General features: G+C 39.6%; 1 protein-coding gene across 37 annotated transcripts in view; it reads left to right on the forward strand.

Moving 5' to 3' along the window:
* The window catches only part of GK (glycerol kinase), a 78,903-nt gene that overhangs the window by 18,299 nt on the left and 43,670 nt on the right, over positions 1 to 16,934 (forward strand). For 27 of the 37 annotated variants that reach the window (XR_016227842.1, XR_016227843.1, XR_016227844.1 and 24 more), the window contains one exon: positions 4,320 to 4,397. Coding sequence is in view for 20 of the 37 variants with exons in the window: in XM_008272486.5 (XP_008270708.1) it covers positions 4,320 to 4,397 (78 nt within the window). In the remaining 17 variants the exon portion in view is untranslated. Of the gene's footprint in view, positions 1 to 4,319; positions 4,398 to 15,092; positions 15,177 to 16,934 lie in introns of all 37 variants that reach the window. The other 10 variants (XR_016227841.1, XR_016227847.1, XR_016227846.1 and 7 more) reach the window with 1 other exon arrangement.

Genomic DNA, 16,934 nt, shown 5'->3' on the forward strand with positions numbered 1-16,934 from the left:
CCCAGGACTTGAACCAGTGCCCTTATGGGATGCCAGCATCGTAGGTGACAGCTTAATCTGTACTGCCACAACACCGGCCCCTTAAATATTTTTGAAAGATTTATTTTGAAAGAGTTACAGCAAGAAAGGGAAAGACAGAGAGATCTTCCACCTGGTTCACTCTCCAGATGCCTTCAATGGCTGGTGCTTGGCCAGGCTGAAGCCAGGAGCCAGGAGCTTCATCTGGGTCTGTCATGTTGGTTCAGGGTCCCAAAAACCCAGGCCATCCTCTTATGCTTTTCCCAGGCCATTATCAGGGAGCTGTATTGGAAGTAGAGCAACCAAGACACGAACCAGCACCCATATGGTATGCTGGCATTGCACATAGCAGCTTTACGTACTATGCCACAATACTCACCCCTTATTTTTAAATTTTACTATCGATATTCAGTGTAGAGAAAAACATTTCCTAAGAAAGAATGTATCAGTAAAGTATGAGCTTGCTAGATACAAGAGCAATACATGGGGTTTTGTATGTGCTAATGGTTATATTTGTAACTAAAAGACTTCAAGGCTAGGAGATGTGTGTTTTATGTCTGTACCTTTGATGTGCTCCTAAATGGTGCAGTTGAACTAAGATGAAGAATTCCGGAATCTGAATGTGCTGTTTGGGGAAAGAGGGAATTAGAATTTGGAACTATTAACAATGACACATGTGTTGGGATTAGCAGTCAGGAAAGTTTGCTTTAAAAAACATACTGGATTGTAGGGTAAAAATGACAAGAAGTTATAACATTGAAAATTCTCAGAGACATTGCCTAAATGACCTACAAGCCCTGAGGAAGACTGGTGATTTCGTGGCTGGGACAAAATCCTGAGAAGCTGTTTACTGGACTTTGTCTACAAGAAAAGCAATTTTACTTGGCATGAAGCAATGGACTTAAGATGGAGGAGGGGCTGGCGCTGTGGCACAGCGAGTTAAAGCCATGGCCTGAAGCGCTGGCTTCCCAAACAGGTGCTGGTTCAAGTCCTGGCTGCTCCACTTCCAATATAGGTCTCTGTTATAACCTGGGAAAGCAGTAGAAGATAGCTCAAGTCCTTGGGCCCCTGCATCAAGGTGGGAGACCCAGAAAGAGCTCCTGACACCTGATCTTGAATTGGTGCAACTCCGGCCCTTGTGGCCATCTGGGGAGTGAACCAGCAGATGGAAGACCTCTCTCTGTCTCTACCTCTCTCTGTAACTCTATCTTTCAAATAAATAAACTAAATCTTAAAAAAAGGAGGAGAAAGAAGGAGTGGTCAGGGACCAAAGAATCAGATTGAAATAGCTCTAGATTCCATTCTGATTACAAGTTAGAATGAGCCACTAATGAGAGGTAGCATGATTAGTGTAGAATAGTAGCTTAAGGACTGTTGCTAAGGGAGCAGCTGGTTTGTTTATAGGAAAATTAATGCATTGAGCAATAGGAGATTTCAGTGCACCATGAATTCATTATGATCCCACATTGCGAAGTTGTCACTAAAAAAAGTATCATGTTCAAAATATGCCACTTGAGGGGCCGGCATTGTGCCATAGCAGTTAAAGTCGCTGCCTGTGCTGCAGGCATCCCATATGGGTACTAGTTTGTATCCCAGCTGCTCCACTTCCAATCTAGCTCCCTGCTAATGGCCTGGAAAAGCAGCAGAAGATGGCCTAAGTGCTTGGGCCCCAGCATCCAAGTGGGAGACCCAGATGAAGCTCCTGGTTTCAGCTTGGCCCTGCCATGGCCATTGAGGCCCTTTGGGGAGTGAACCAGCAGGTAGAAGATCTCTCTCTCTGTCTCTCTCTCTCTGTAACTCTTTCAAATAAATAAATAAATCTTAAAAAAAAAAAAAAACAAAGCAATATGCTAGGGCCAGCACTGTGGTGTAGTGGGTATAGCCGCCACCTGCAGTGCTGGCATCTCCTGTGGCGCCAATTCAAGTCCTGGCTGCTCCACTTGCGATCCAGCTCTCTGATATGGCCTTGGAAAGCAGTAGAAGAAGGCTCAAGTCCTTGGGCCCCTGCACCTGCATGTGAGACCCGGAAGTTGCTGGCTCCTGGCTTCGTATCAGCTCAGCTCTGGCCATTGCCATCATTTGGGGAGTGAACCAGCAGATGGAAGCCCTCTCTCTCTCTCTTTCTCTGGCTCTACCTCTCTCTGTAACTCTAATAAATAAAATAGCTCTTAAAAAAACAATATTCCACTTGAGCAACCTGTTGCCATTGCTCCCCTGTTGTCCTCACAGAGCTTCTGGGAATTCTTTTGTTTGTCTTGCTTAATTTAGTCCCATTCTCTGAAACTGTTCTTTACTCTTTTTTAAAGATTTATTGTATTTATTTGAAAGGTAGAGTTAGAGAGAGACAGAGAGGGAGAAACAGAGAAAGAGATCTTCCATTCATTGGTTTACTCCCCAAATGGCCACGACGGCCAGGGCTGGGCCAGGCTGAAGCCAGGAGCCAGGAGCTTCTTCCAGGTCTCCTATATGGTTGCAGGAGCCCAAGCAGGTACTTGGCTGTTTTAGCTGCTTTCCCAGGCACATTAGCAAGGAGCTGGATCAGAAGTGGAACAGCTGGGACTTGAATCAGTGCCCATATAGGGTGTTGGTGTTGTAGGTAGTGATTTTTACCCACTACACCACAGCATCAGCCCCTGTACTTTACTTTTTAAAAAAAAATGTTTATTTATTTATTTATTTGAGAGGTAGAGTTACAGACAATGAAGAGGTAGAGACAGAGAGAAAGGTCTTCCAACCGCTGGTTCACTCCCCAAATGGCCACAATGGCTGGAGCTGCACTGATCTGGAGCCTGGAGCCAGGAGCCAGGAGCTTCCTCCGGCCGGGTCTCCCACATAGATGAAGAGGCCCAAGTACTTGTACCATCCTCTACTGCTCTCCCAGGCCATAGCAGAGAGCTGGATCAGAAGAGGAGCAGCCAGGACTAGAACCGGCGCCCATATGGGAGACCTGCGCTGCAGGTGGAGGATTAACCCACTGCACCACAGCGCCGGCCCCTGTACTTTACTCTTTACTCAACAGTAGCGATGACATAGGAAGCATCAGGTAACATTTGTTGACAACTTACTGTGTGCCAGGCATGTGTTTTAATATATACTGAGTCTGGGATTCCTTACTGTAACCCTGTAAGTTGGGAACTTTTATTCTCCATCTTCCAGGAGACAAAACTGAGACCCAGAGTCACTGCTGGGAAGCTGAGAAACTGGAGTTTGAACCCCAGTCATCTGGCTTCAGGACCTGAACTCTACTGAATAGTTCCCCAAACTCTTGGTCTTAATTTCACACGGCCCACTTTCAGCGGATAACCTTGCCTGTTACTTCACAGAGAAAGTTGAGGCTCAGGGGCTTTACTTCCTCCATTTCCACTTCTGTGCATAATACCCGGATCTCCTGCTCCTTCTCCTTCATCACAATGGAAGTAGGAGCCTTCTGTATTTAGCTCTTCCAGTATGCTCCATATCACATTCTCCTTTCTCTATTTCTACAAACATTTTTGTATACTTCCTTAAGAAGTTTTTTTGAAGATTGATTTATTTGAAGGAGACAGAGAGAGAGAGAGAGAGAGAGAGAGAAAGACAGAGACAAGTCTTCCATCGGCCGGTTCGCTTCCTGAATGGCTGCAATGACTATGGTGCTGGGTCAGGCCAAACCCAGGAGCTGAGAATTCTGTCCTAGTCTCCCAGTTGGGTGGCAGGGACCCAACTACTTGGGCTGCCATCTGCTGCTTTACCAGGCACATTAGTTGGGAGCCAGATCAGAAGCACAGTTAATGGAACTCAAATTGGCATTTCAGTATAAGATACTGGCATCGCAGGTGGTACCTTAACCTGCTGTACCACAATGCCAGCCTCTGGGTATTCATGCTTGCCCACATCCATATAGGAAAGGGAATTTCTTGTAACAGTTGGCAAATAAATGAATGAGGTGATTGTTGGTCTGTTCAGAATCATAAATCGAGTATTATAAATTTGGGAAGTAATTGCATTCCTTAAGGCCACCTAGGAGATTTCATTTGGGTATTGATCTGGGTCCATGCCATTGTGTGCTAGCAGTGAAGCAGGAAGGAGTGTGTAGAAATAAAAGGAAAAATTTGATAGTGTGTTCATTTTCCCTGGGGCCGCTCAGGGAAGATAATTTAAATACTACTATGAATATTCCAGATGTTTTTTTTTTAATTGTTACATTTGGTTTGTGTGTGTCTATGTGTGTGTGCCTGTGTGTGTTTGTGATTGTATGACCTGTTCTCCCAAGGTAGTTCTCTATTTAATTTTCTGTTGTCTCTCATTTAACTTTCTCTTTAAAGCTATTGGTGTCAGCAACCAGAGGGAAACCACCGTAGTATGGGACAAGTTAACTGGAGAGCCTCTCTACAATGCTGTGGGTAAGTTGTCATGTACCAAGGTCAAATACAGGGCTTTTCTCCACTTGCAAATGTGTTCATACTAGAGTATCTTGCTTTAAAAGCATGCAGTCATGTTTCCATAATCATATGGGATGGGGGAAGTCTCCTAAGAAATTATTGTGTATCTATTGTATACTTACTTTTTTCAGACCATGTTTATTCACATATTGATTTAACTTTCTCCCATGTTCTGCTCTTTTGCTGATTATTTATATTACACAAATGGATGAATGTTGCCAGAACTGTTTTGTAATTACTGTGTTTCTGATTTCTAAAAGATATCACTTTTTACTCTTCTTACCCTGAGAATCAAAATTATAAACATTCACAGTATCTATCTGTAAAGTGCTTGTGAACTTGTTCTTTTCATCTACAAATTTCAGTGACTATTCTGAGATTATAAAAATTATCTGATGCAAAATTGACCATGAGTATATGATAGCATTCTAGATAGGATAACTGTTGAACAGTAAATGACAGTACCATCTCCTAAGAAGAAAAAGTGTGTCCTAAATCTGCAACCAGTATAAATCTTCATTCTGTCAGAAATAGCAAAGTATTCTTTTTTCAATAAAATACCAAGTTCTGGGGGCACAATGGAGCCAGAAATTTTCAGAGATGGGATGATTTATAAAATGAACTAGTTTGCTTTTTAGTTATTTTAGTAATATAATTATTTTAGTATTGCTTAGAAGAAAGCAATATTAACACTAAAAACACAGGAAACACATGAAAAAGGTACATTGTAAGAGTATCATGAATTATTTGGGAATAAACTTTATAAAAATTAAAATATTTAATGTATAAGAAAACACTTAATACAAAGTTAAATCAAAATATTTCAAAGCAATTGTATTATACTAAAGCAAATTGTATTATATACAAAGCAACTGTATTATACTAAAGTACATCTTTTAAATCTATTTTGGTCTGATGCTTATTTATTATGAATATAATTAAGACTGCAACTGCAATTTTAATGACTAGTATTTATGAGAGTATTCTTTGTTAGATTAATGTTAAACTTCTTGAAGTAGTTAGTGTTTGTTATCATTTAGGATCTTTAAGATGGAGAACACCCCTATAATAACTGAGAGACACAAGATGGAAGTAAAAATTTTGTTACTTACAGGTCTTGTTGGGGGAGTGGCATGCCTAGAGGCCACAGGCAAGGAAGCCAGGAAGCACAGGCAGGAAAAAAGTCTGGCTTGTAGGCCAACACCTTTATTGAATCTGAGGCATTGTATATACAGATTTCCCATGGGTTCTAATTGATAGATTTAAAGAAAACCCAAGTTCCAGGAGGTCTTGCTGGGACTTATAGGTTTTTATTGTGGCCTATCTGGATGGATACCAAGGCAATATAAACTTTTAAGAATGCTCTATTTGGTTTTACTTTTTCCCTCTGTGAAAGGAAGGGCCTACTCAAGGAAACTAGAATGTTCCTTTGAAGTTCCAAACTTTGAATCATAAAAATAGGCCTTTGGACTTTGAGTTGTCATTTTAAAAGAATTCAGCTTAGGTTAGTTGAAGTTACATTCTCAGTGAAGTATTCAGTAAATATTTTACAGACAATCTTTCTGTGATATGCTTAGTTAACTTATCTCCTTTTTTCCTACCTTGTTCCTCTGCATCTCTCCCCTATTCTGTGTGCTTTGGGATGTTAATTCAAATGTACTTGTAGGATATGAAGAACTTTTTATCTACTGAGAACTTCTTGTGGTTTTGATGCTATCTAAGGTGTTGTAGAGGATACAAATTATATTGATTATTTTTGTAACCACTTTATAATCATGTGTTGGAAGGAGTCTAGCACAAAATTAGGAAATAGTTGATAAATTGTGTACAACTAAGCTCAATAGGAATTAGAGCAAGTACAAAATGAGTGTGGATTGTGAACTTTGAGCATGCCTTTCATAGTGGAAATTGCCCCTCATTTGGGCCTTGAAGCATGTGTTTGATTAAATAAGGAATCAGGGGAGTTGAGGAAGGTGGAAATATGTACACTTTTTACCAAAGAGCAAAGAGATTGGATTGGAACATAGATCGATTTGCTTATTGAATTTAGTGGACCTGGCAGTGATAATAATGCTCAGTAAGTGCTAGCTGCTATTACTATGGAATTGTAAATACTTTAACCACATTGTTTATTCTCAGTGACCTGTGAAGCAGGTTTTACTAAACTTATTTTATTGTATTTATTTGAAAGGCAGACAGAAAGACAAACATATCTCTCATTTACTAGTTTACTCCTCAAGTGTTGCAACTGCTGAGAATGAACCAGGCAGAAGCCAGGGGCTGAAAATTCAATCCAGGTCTCCTGGCCCAAGTACTTGAGCCATTGTCACCAGCTGCCTCCTAGCGTGTGCAATTCAGGAAGCTGGAATTGGAGTGGAGCAGGGACCCTAACCCGGCACTCTGATAAACTTAGGGCAACACAGATGGTCCCATGTGGTGTCTTAAGCATTATACCAAATGTCTACCCCATTTAGACTTACTATAAAAATGAATTATGGAAAATCTGTGTAACTTGTCTAATTTCATGTAGCTATAAGTAGAGGTAAGGCCACAATTTGAACATAAACACTCTCCAATCTGAAAGCCTGTTTTGTAATTTGAATAGATAGGGTTTAGTAAGGTTATAGAGCATACTGAAAGTCATGAAGCATAGTGTAGACTTGATAAACCTGTGCAGCTTGGGATAAACTGATTATAAAGGAGTTTGGTATCCCATAATGGTGGAAAGGGGTCTCTCAAACACAACAGTCTATTGAGAACTGCTTAAAAAAAATACTGAAGGTCTTGAAGGCTACCAAGATAGTGAAGAACTGTGGGACCAAGATCAAGGAGAAAAGGAAAGCCCAGAGTTAAGCCTGGCATTTGGTGTTACTTACTCTCTAAAGATATCCGGAGGTTCTGAAAAGAGTATCAGAGTAGCTAGGCAGCACTTTATCACAGGTAGGGAGGCAAAGGTAAGGAGGCAAAAGGTAGAGTCAGAGGCTGCCAAGAATGGGGATGAGTATTGGTCAAACAGTGGGTTTGGGATTGGTACTATGAAGGGCTAAAAATCAATACAAACAAGTAACGTTAGAAACAGACTCATAGGAAATCCAGATATTAGTGTTATCCAGACATTAAAATAACCAAAATTAAAGTGTTCGAAGAATTAATTGACAAGATTGATAATATTGACAAAGAATTGGAAATTAATTTAAAAATGGAAATTCTGTAATTGTATTAAGAACTCAGTTGACGAGTTTTACATCAGTGTACACATAGCTAAAGATAAATTAATGAACTGAGAGATCACAAGTAAATATCCAGACTAAGGCACAGAGAAAAAAGGTGTATAAAACATAGGAAAGAATGTAAGAGAAATATGGGATGGATGAGAAGGTATGACATTTCTGTAATTGGTGTTCCAGAAGGAAAGGAGAGAGAATGAGGTATAAATAATATTTGACAGATAATGAGAGGAGGTTTTCCCAAATTGATGGGTAATATCAAGCTACAGATTCAGGAAACATTATGATCCCTAGACAAGATCAATATACAGAAAACCACACATAAACATATCCTGGCATCTGAAGATAGAAAAATGTTAAAGTAGCCAGAGCAAAAGATAGATAGATAGATAGATAGATAGATAGATAATCTTAAAGAGAATAGTACTAAAGTACTAAGACTTTCAGATAATTTCTCAATGAAAGCAAAGTACGTCAGAATGCAATGTCATGAAAATTTTAAAGTGCTTAAAGAAAATAATTTCTGCCTTGAGTTCAAAATCCAGCAAAAATACGAGTGTTCTTAAGAAATGAAGGTGAGATATGAAAGCAAAGACAAAAATGCAGAAATTATTACAAGTCAAGACCCATTGTCTTAGTCAGTTCAGGCTGCCATAATAAAATACCTTGGACTGGGTAATTTGTAAATAACAGAACTTTATTATTCATAGTTCTGGAGCCTGGGAAGTCTAGGATCAATGCCCTAGCAGATTCAGTATCTGCTAAGTTCCTGTTCCTCTTAGATGGCACCTTCTATGTGTGCTCACATGGCAAGTGGCAAGAAAGCTTCCTCCAGCTGCTTATAATGCCATTCATGAGTGTTGAGCCCTTATGAATTTTTTTATTTTACAGATTTTTATTTTGTTTTTATCTGAAAATTACAGAGAGAGGTAGAGACAGAGAGCAAGGTCTTCCATCCACTGGTTCACTCTCCAGATGGCCGCAATGGCCAGAGCTGCACCGATCCAAAGCCAGGAGCCAGGAGCTTTTTCCAGGTCTCCCACTCAGGTGCAGGGGCCCAAGGACTTGGGCCATCCTCTACTGCTATCCCAGGCCATAGCAGAGAGCTGAATTGGAAGTAGAGCAGCCGGAACTAGAACTGGCACCCATATGGGATGCCGACGCTTTAGGCCAGGGCTTTAACCCACTATGTCACAGCACAGGCCCCGAGCCCTTATGACTTAATCACTTCCCAAAAGCCTTGCCTCTTAATACAATCACATTGATTATTAGGTCCCAACATGAATTTTATGGGACCTTGACATTCAGATGATAGCACCCAGTAAACGAAAAGCTAAATTGTGTTTTTTTCAGCCAAAGAAAAATGTCATGGTATGGAAATTTGGCAGTGCAGTGAGGAATGTAGAGCCTTAGAAAGGGAAAACACATAGGTCAATCTGGAGGAATTTTTACTGTATAAAACAGTAATGTATTGTGTTGTTTAAGATGTATTAAGAATTGAAATACATGCTAGTACATGAAAGGAGTCTGGGGTAAATGAGATTTAAATATTTTGAGATAACTCATTAAGGAAGTGTGTTGTAAGTGGTGAAGGAAGAATAAAATCATTTATAATTAATGAGCTTATAAGGGAGGGACAGAATTTTTTTTAAAAAGAAGACAAGGAAGGGAAGGAAAATGAACATGAAATAGGAAGGAAGGAAGGAAAATTGAAAGAATTGAAATCTAAGTATGTCTTAACTGATGCACCAACTGTCCTAAAATCTAACTATTTAAATAGTTATATTAAAAAGGATTAGATTCTTCTCTCCAGTACAATGCAGCAAAGGAGACAATTGGAACTGCTAATGAATTGCTGAGATTAGTGCAATGACAATGAAGAGAAGACCAATTCGCAAGACCTTTCATAGGAAAAAAGTATAATCTGTATGTTTGTATATTGTATAGAACATAAACATTAAGGGAAAATAAAGGCTGAAGATTTTCAGCCTGAGTAAACAGAAAGAAATGAAATATTTAAGGAGTGCCAACCCAGTAGAAAAAAAAATGACTTTTTGTTTTGGATGAAGTAAGTTTTGGACCTGTGATTGAAACTAATTTCTGGGAAGTTATAATTAGGTTGTTTAAAGCGTAGAATTGATACCTGATAACACAGATGTGATAATCTCAATATATTATTCACAAATTCATCGTAGTAGTGAATGTAGAGTTCAGTGAGATTTTAGATGCCTTTCTGTATTCCAGGCTGTGTGATGATGCCTGGGCATATAGCAACAAACCAAGCAGGCCTGGTGCTTGTATTAGTGTCACAGAAGCTAAGGATAGAAATTTGAAAGCTAGAAGCAGAAAGGGAAATAGAAAAGGAAGAGCAAGCAGTGATGAGCTAGGAAGAGAAGGCATTAAATATTGACAAGAATTGATGCTATCTCCAAGTTTATTTCATCCAGGAAAACACTAAGGTTTCATATCTCCATGGAGGTCTTTGGTTGAGAATATCAACATAATATAAAATCTTTAGCAACTTTATCCTAAAGCAATACCAGGTTGGATTAATGGAAACAGAATAAGATTTTCAAGTATATTTGTCTTTGAGCTTTTTTGGTTTTGTTTATTTCTCAGTCAGTGGGTTTTTTTTCTCTTTAAGGTACCAAAAATATCATAGAAAGGTGGTTTATTCAGCTGTATCTCTCAACAGTTATAGAAGCTGAAGTTTGAGATCAAGGGGCCAGCAGATTGAGTGACCTGGTGAGGGTCTGCTTCCTTGTTTGCAGATGGACAATCTTCCAGTTATATCCTCATGTGGAGAGAGCAGAGAGAAAGAAAGCAAGCCCTCTCCTGTCTTTTTATAAGGGCAAGACTCCCATTCGTGAGGGTTCAAACCTCACAATCTAATTGCATCCCAAAGGCCCCACCTCCCAATGCCACACATTCAGGGTTAGGATCTCAATATAGAAAATTTGGGAAGACACAAGCCTTCTGTCCATAGCCCTTTCTTTGTATGTTTTATTTCCTTCCTTGTCTGTCTGTCTTATAAATCTCTGTCACTCTAAGCCTATCATTTTCCTCTTCATTTTTGTCTGCCTTTATGTACTATGTTTTATAACTGATGAGAAATAATTTTTAAAAATTTTTTTTTTTTTTATTTTTTGACAGGCAGAGTGGATAGTGAGAGAGAGAGACAGAGAGAAAGGTCTTCCTTTGCCGTTGGTTCACCCTCCAATGGCCGCCGCGGCCGGCGCGCTGTGGCCGGCGTACCACGCTGATCCGATGGCAGGAGCCAGGTACTTTTCCTGGTCTCCCATGGGGTGCAGGGCCCAAGCACTTGGGCCATCCTCCACTGCACTCCCTGGCCACAGCAGAGAGCTGGCCTGGAAGAAGGGCCACCGGGACAGAATCCGGTGCCCTGACCGGGACTAGAACCCGGTGTGCCGGTGCCGCAAGGCCGAGGATTAGCCTAGTGAGCCGCGGCGCCAGTGGAGAAATATTTATTACAAACAAATGAGAAGACTGTTTTATTTCTCTTTTTATGTAATAATTTGCTTTATGTGTTTTTTTATTGCTCTAGGGTACTTGATAAGCAGTAAATTCACTTATCTGCAGTACAGTAACAGAGAAACCAAGATAGGAGAATTACTGGTTACCATTGGTGGCCGTGGCATAGGCTTATTGGAGGAGTTAAATCCTGAGAAAGGCTATTGCTGCTTGCAATAAAGATGTGTTTGTTTACTGACATCTTTTCTAACAGTTATAAGCATAGAGAAAAGTTGCAGTGGGTCCATTGAGTGAGGCACTGATGGTCTGTTTTAGAAGTCTCATGTATATTAGAATTTACAAAGTTTTAATTCTGTAATTAACAAGGTAAGCATTATTGTGGTATCTAAAATAAAGAAGTGACACATTGAGTCACTGCTTCCCATCTACTGTGCCATGACACAGCCATTTACTCTGATGACCTCATTGGTGGATTGGTGAGACCTTTGTGGCCCTGAATCTGAAGCAGGCCTTCGGCTTCTCTCGCCTCTCTTCAGTTATCCTTGTTCCCCTAGTGCTTTTCTCTCTCCCTTTTAGCATTCTCTTCATCAGCATTCTTTTCCAAAGGGAACTCCATTCACCCATTTTGCTAAGCATTTTCCTTCCGAAATCAACTTTTATTAGTGGTGTACATGAATCACTGAGTTCTAAGTATTATTGAAGGAGGTTTGAGTTTACAAATAAACCATAGACCACACTGATATTCATTTGGAGATTGAAGGAAGTCTTGAATCATGATATTTAATATGTTTATACATGTTTTTCAGTGTTGCTACCAGTAAAAATAATGTAGCCTAACCAGGATGACCCAATTGTTTTCCCCCCTTCTTGGCTGAGTTGCAGTATGACCCTCACTTCGGTAGCTTTTATTTACAGCACAATCCATGATTTAATATAAAAAACACCATTTGTAATAGGTACTAATATCTAGTGAGGCAAGTTATTGGTTCAAGACTTTTAGTATATTAAAGAAAGGTACCCACAAAACTCAATTCTTTGTCTATTAAATTTTTTTCTTATTGAAATGGTATTACAATTTTTTTCCTAAGGTGTTGGATTAGAATTCTTTATGACATATAACTCTTACTGTCGAATATTACCATTTTAAGCATTGATCTTCTTTTTTGCCTCTTCTTTGTTAACATACTGGTTAACCTTGCACCAAAGATTAAACTTGTGTAATCATCTGTTGAGATCTGTTGAAGGAACCTTGAACTCAGTTGTTTTGTCATTTCTGGAACTGGGTTATCAGTTCCATGCTGGGAATCAGCATGTACGAAGAACAATAGGTGGCATATCATCTAGAACTCCTAAGTACACTTGGCTTTAAACAATAAAAGCATGGGGTTTGTTGTTTATGTAGAAGGGAGAATTTTTAGTTTTGTAAAATCTAAAATACTCAGCTTTATCAGGACCCACTTATACCTCAGTATTTCAAGTCTTTTTTTAATTTTATTTTTTTCAAGATTTATTTATTTGAAAGGCAGAGATACAGAGAGAGAAGGAGAAAGAGAGAGAGAAAGAGAAAGAGATCTTCCATCCACTGGTTCACTCCCCAAATGATTGCAATGGTCAGGGCTGGGCCAGGTTGAAGCCAGGAGCGAGGAGCCTCTTCTGGGTCTTCCACATGGGTGCAGGGACCCAAGTTCTCAGGCCATCTTCTACTGCTTTTCCAGGCACATTAGCAGGGAGCTGAATTGGAAGTGGAGTAGCCATTTGGGATGCTGGCACTACAGGAGGAGGCTTAACCTTCTGTGCCACAGCACTGGCCCCTCAAGTCTTTTATTACACAGTTCTTTGAAAGCCTTATAGCTCCTTCAATCCTGGGTAAAGAAACAGTGCTGTATTTTGCAGTGATTGGATTATTCAACTCTGGTTAGTTTAAGTAGAAAGAAACTGACCTTGATTTTAACTTTCAAATTTCCAATATTTAATATTTTTATCCCATTTAATAAAGACTATTAATTCATAATGGTTGTACTTACATTGTCAAGGTTTTTTTTTAAAGATTTAATTTATTTATTTGAGAGAGATAAGTTAAAGATATTGAGAGGGAGAGACAGAGAGAAAGGTCTTCTGTCTGCTGGTTCACTGGTTGGATGGAAAGAGGAGCAGCCAGGACTAGAACCAACGCCCATATGGGATGCCGGCACCACAGGCAGAGGATTAACCTACTGCGCCCCAGTTGTCAAGGTTTAACTCTGGATTTAGACCCTGGGTTCAAATACTACCTTTTCCACTTCCTAGCATTCTGTGCATATTCCCTTGACAGTTAAACTGAGGAAATTAGAAGTATGGTCCTCATAGGCTTGAGGTGAAGATCAGTGAGTTAAGACATGTAGAACCCTTAAACCAGTGCCTGGCGGACTATAAGGCTTCAGTGTCAACCACAGCCAATTTCTGAATTGATGATAGCCTTTTTAATCCGTAAAGCCAGATGAAATGATTGATTTATGCATGACAGGTGTTCCTAGGGAAAATGCAGAGTCTACCTAGGGTCACCCACTCTCAGGTCAGTTATTGACAGGTTGGCAGTTGTGTACCTGTGAGATAAAATAGGTTTCAGTCCACACCTTTAGGTGTGCATGTGCCTGTGTGTACACACACACATGAATAATGGCTTTTTAACTTACTCATTCTTGTCCCACTCTCCATTTTTCATTTTAACCCACCATTTTCTGAAAATGTCATCAGGTGAGGGGCAGTCATCAATGTAGCCTTTTTCCTCTTGCAAAGAACCTCTTACCCAGCTTAATTAACAGTTTAACTTTTGGCAAACTAGTAAAACACAGTAACTAAACGTGTTTTACTATTATTAAGTCTCTTGTGGGGGAACAGCCCCATAACACTTTGTGTGACTATCAGAAGTCCTTGCTTAGGATGTGTACGATAGCCTGGAGTGTCAGCTTTGTCTCAGTTCAATTCAGACTAGAAGCTCCTCACGATAAACCATCTTATAGGAGATTCATTATTTGCCTTTGTTTCTAGTCAACTGGAAATAATTTAGATGGTCTCCAGTGGCATTTTCTTTTAGTTTTTATTTTGTTTCTTAGATGCTTTTTCTTTCTATTATGATTATCCAAAAATGGTGCACTTTTGTGAGGTGTAGTTATTCTAAATATTCTCACAATAATGTCTTCCTTTGTACTTTTACTACATCACTAAACAAACCCTGGTCCATGGTGGTTGAGGGGAATACATTTCTCTTTGGTCTTTAAACGTTATTCAGAACAAACTAAGTTTATCAGACATATTTTGGATGTTATTTTATTTAATATAATGAGATTCAGATTATTCAAAAATTTTTTTTTACCAATTTGTTTGATGGTCTGGACCATTTAATTTCAATTTACTTGGTCTGTATAACAGGCTCTGTAGTGTTCCAGATCACCTCTAGACTTGCAGTTCCTTTCTGCGGAAGTGGCTTTTACCTCCAGCCACCTACCAGGAAAGTGCTCTCTTTGGGTCTTCCCAAAGCAGCTCGTTCATGTCTTATTGCAGATGTCCACAATTCAGTCCTTTCTAACATCCCCCTAGGGATATACTCCCTCCATGCATTCATGCAACATTTCCATTCAGTGGCTGAATGAACTGCCTGTAGTTAATTGAGGCACTTTTCTAAATAGGATGCATAAACGTTGACAAGTAGCAAAGAGTCATTGTGAACCAGAAGCAGGTATTTACCTGGCCTTCATCCAAATGCCAGAGATTCAGATTGGACTTCCTTCATTTCCCCTTCTACTCCATGTCTCTTCCTTTTCTTTTTCTACACTCAAATATTCATTCTGGTGAACTCGCCCAAGGGATCTACCATTTCTTAAGTGATCAACAAGAATACATAGACCTTTTATCTGGCCATCTCTAGTATGAATTGCCATTATTTCTCCTAATACTCCAGCTGCTCCAGTTTCTCCTGGCCCTTCAGTTCCAGTTGCCGTTGTTCGCTCTGGCTCTTCAGTTCCAGCTGCTGGTACTTCCTCAGGTATTGGTGCTCTGGCTAACAGCTCACTTCCCAGCCTTCCAACTCAGACATGTTGGGGGAAATTGACCTCTGCTTCTGGATCTGGACCTGTCACTTCTTTTGATCTCCAAAATTACACACACAAGGGGCTTAGTCCTTCAGCTTGTGGTCTTCTCTTTGGCTTTTGGTCTCTTATTCTGCAAATCTAATTCTGCTGTATTAGCTTCTTTAATGAGTTTTCTAATTTTTTGTTCTTAATTCAATTAATTTTGAGCATTTGTGAATTGCTTGTTAGTGTACCAAGCACTGACATTTTTCTCTTTGGCAGTTTTACTAATTCATTCCATGTATTCTAATTGCCTTAAATTCTTTGGCTTAAAAAAAGGAACTATCTTAACAGGCTTCTGTGATCATGGAACAATGGAAGGAGAGGGACTTTCAGGCCATATAGTCCAGCCTCCTTACTTACTTAATATTTAGTAAATCCAGGCCATGAATGATGAGATGACTTGCCTATGTCATGTAGCTGTTGGTGACAAAGCCAAACATGGAACTTTGGTCTCCTAATTTCACATCCAGTGTTTTTATTCATTGTGGTGACATTTTAACTCTGTGGATACTGCTCTGTGAGTCATAATTGCAAGCTTTCAAGTAAAGAATAAAGAGCTCAATTTTCTAAGGGGTCCTAATCGAGGAGCGATAGTGTCACAGGGCCCCTAGGATACAGGAAGCACCTGGTCATTTTTGTTTTTTTTTTTTTAGTTTTGTTTTTAAATAAATAATTGGAATGCCTCTACTGTCCTAAAGAACATGCCTTAGAAAAGAGGTTCTCAAGTTTTAATATTATACTGAATAACTTGGGGTACTTTGAGGTTCAAACCTTGCATAGATAGACAAAGAATCCTGCAGAGCAGAGCCAGGGTGTGCGATTTCAAAGTTTTCCAGGTGTTCTTGGTATGCTTTCTAGGTAAGAACCATGGCTATGGAGTCTAGCAGTATTTCTCAAAGTGGGGCACCTACTTAAAAGGCAGCTTTTGGTGCCCCATTCTCAAACTTGCTAACCAAATATTTGGGGGGTTGGGGCCCGTTTTGAAGTTCCCTAGCAAGTGTTATGTCCCTTAAAATGTGGAAAAAAATGATCTAGAAGGATTTAAGTCATTAAATATGAAGCCAAGAGTGTGGCTTTCCAATGGATTTGTTCATGTCCTCTGATTAAAAAATGTTTTATGTCATGATTCTGCAAGCCCATATAAGTGAAACAAAAGTTTCACAAGTCGGTATTTATCTTACTGAGTGCAGCAAACTTCGGTATTACCATCCGAATCCATCCTGTTTCATTTTTTAAAGTGGGTAATCAAAACTCATTAAATTGATCTTTAATCTCAGCTCATTGTGGTTTGATAAACAGGATTGACATGTGCTTGTTAATTCTGTCACAGATTTAAAACTTTTCTCACTAGTTTTTCTTCGTTTTCCAATTACTTTTGTTAAACCAGTAACACCTGCTAGACTTTCTTGCCTGTGAGGAAGGTCCACTTTTGTCATAGTCATTCAGTACTGTCACTGGTAGAAAGTGCATTGCCTTTGTTCCCTGAACATGGGAGATTTTGCCATCTCCATGATGATGTCATTATTGGCTTGCATCAATCACAGTGTAGGTAATAAAAAACTCCAAATAAATGGAGTTTTTTTAAAAAAGGAATTGGTTTGCTTATGGAATTGGTGATCCAACGCTAGCTGATTTCAAATTTAGACGGTGTCCTCTGGGTCCCCTTCAAG

The sequence above is a fragment of the Oryctolagus cuniculus genome, chromosome X (genome assembly GCF_051225735.1).
Source record: "Oryctolagus cuniculus isolate XC-2025 breed Fujian yellow rabbit chromosome X, ASM5122573v1, whole genome shotgun sequence".
Classification (NCBI taxonomy): domain Eukaryota; kingdom Metazoa; phylum Chordata; class Mammalia; order Lagomorpha; family Leporidae; genus Oryctolagus; species Oryctolagus cuniculus.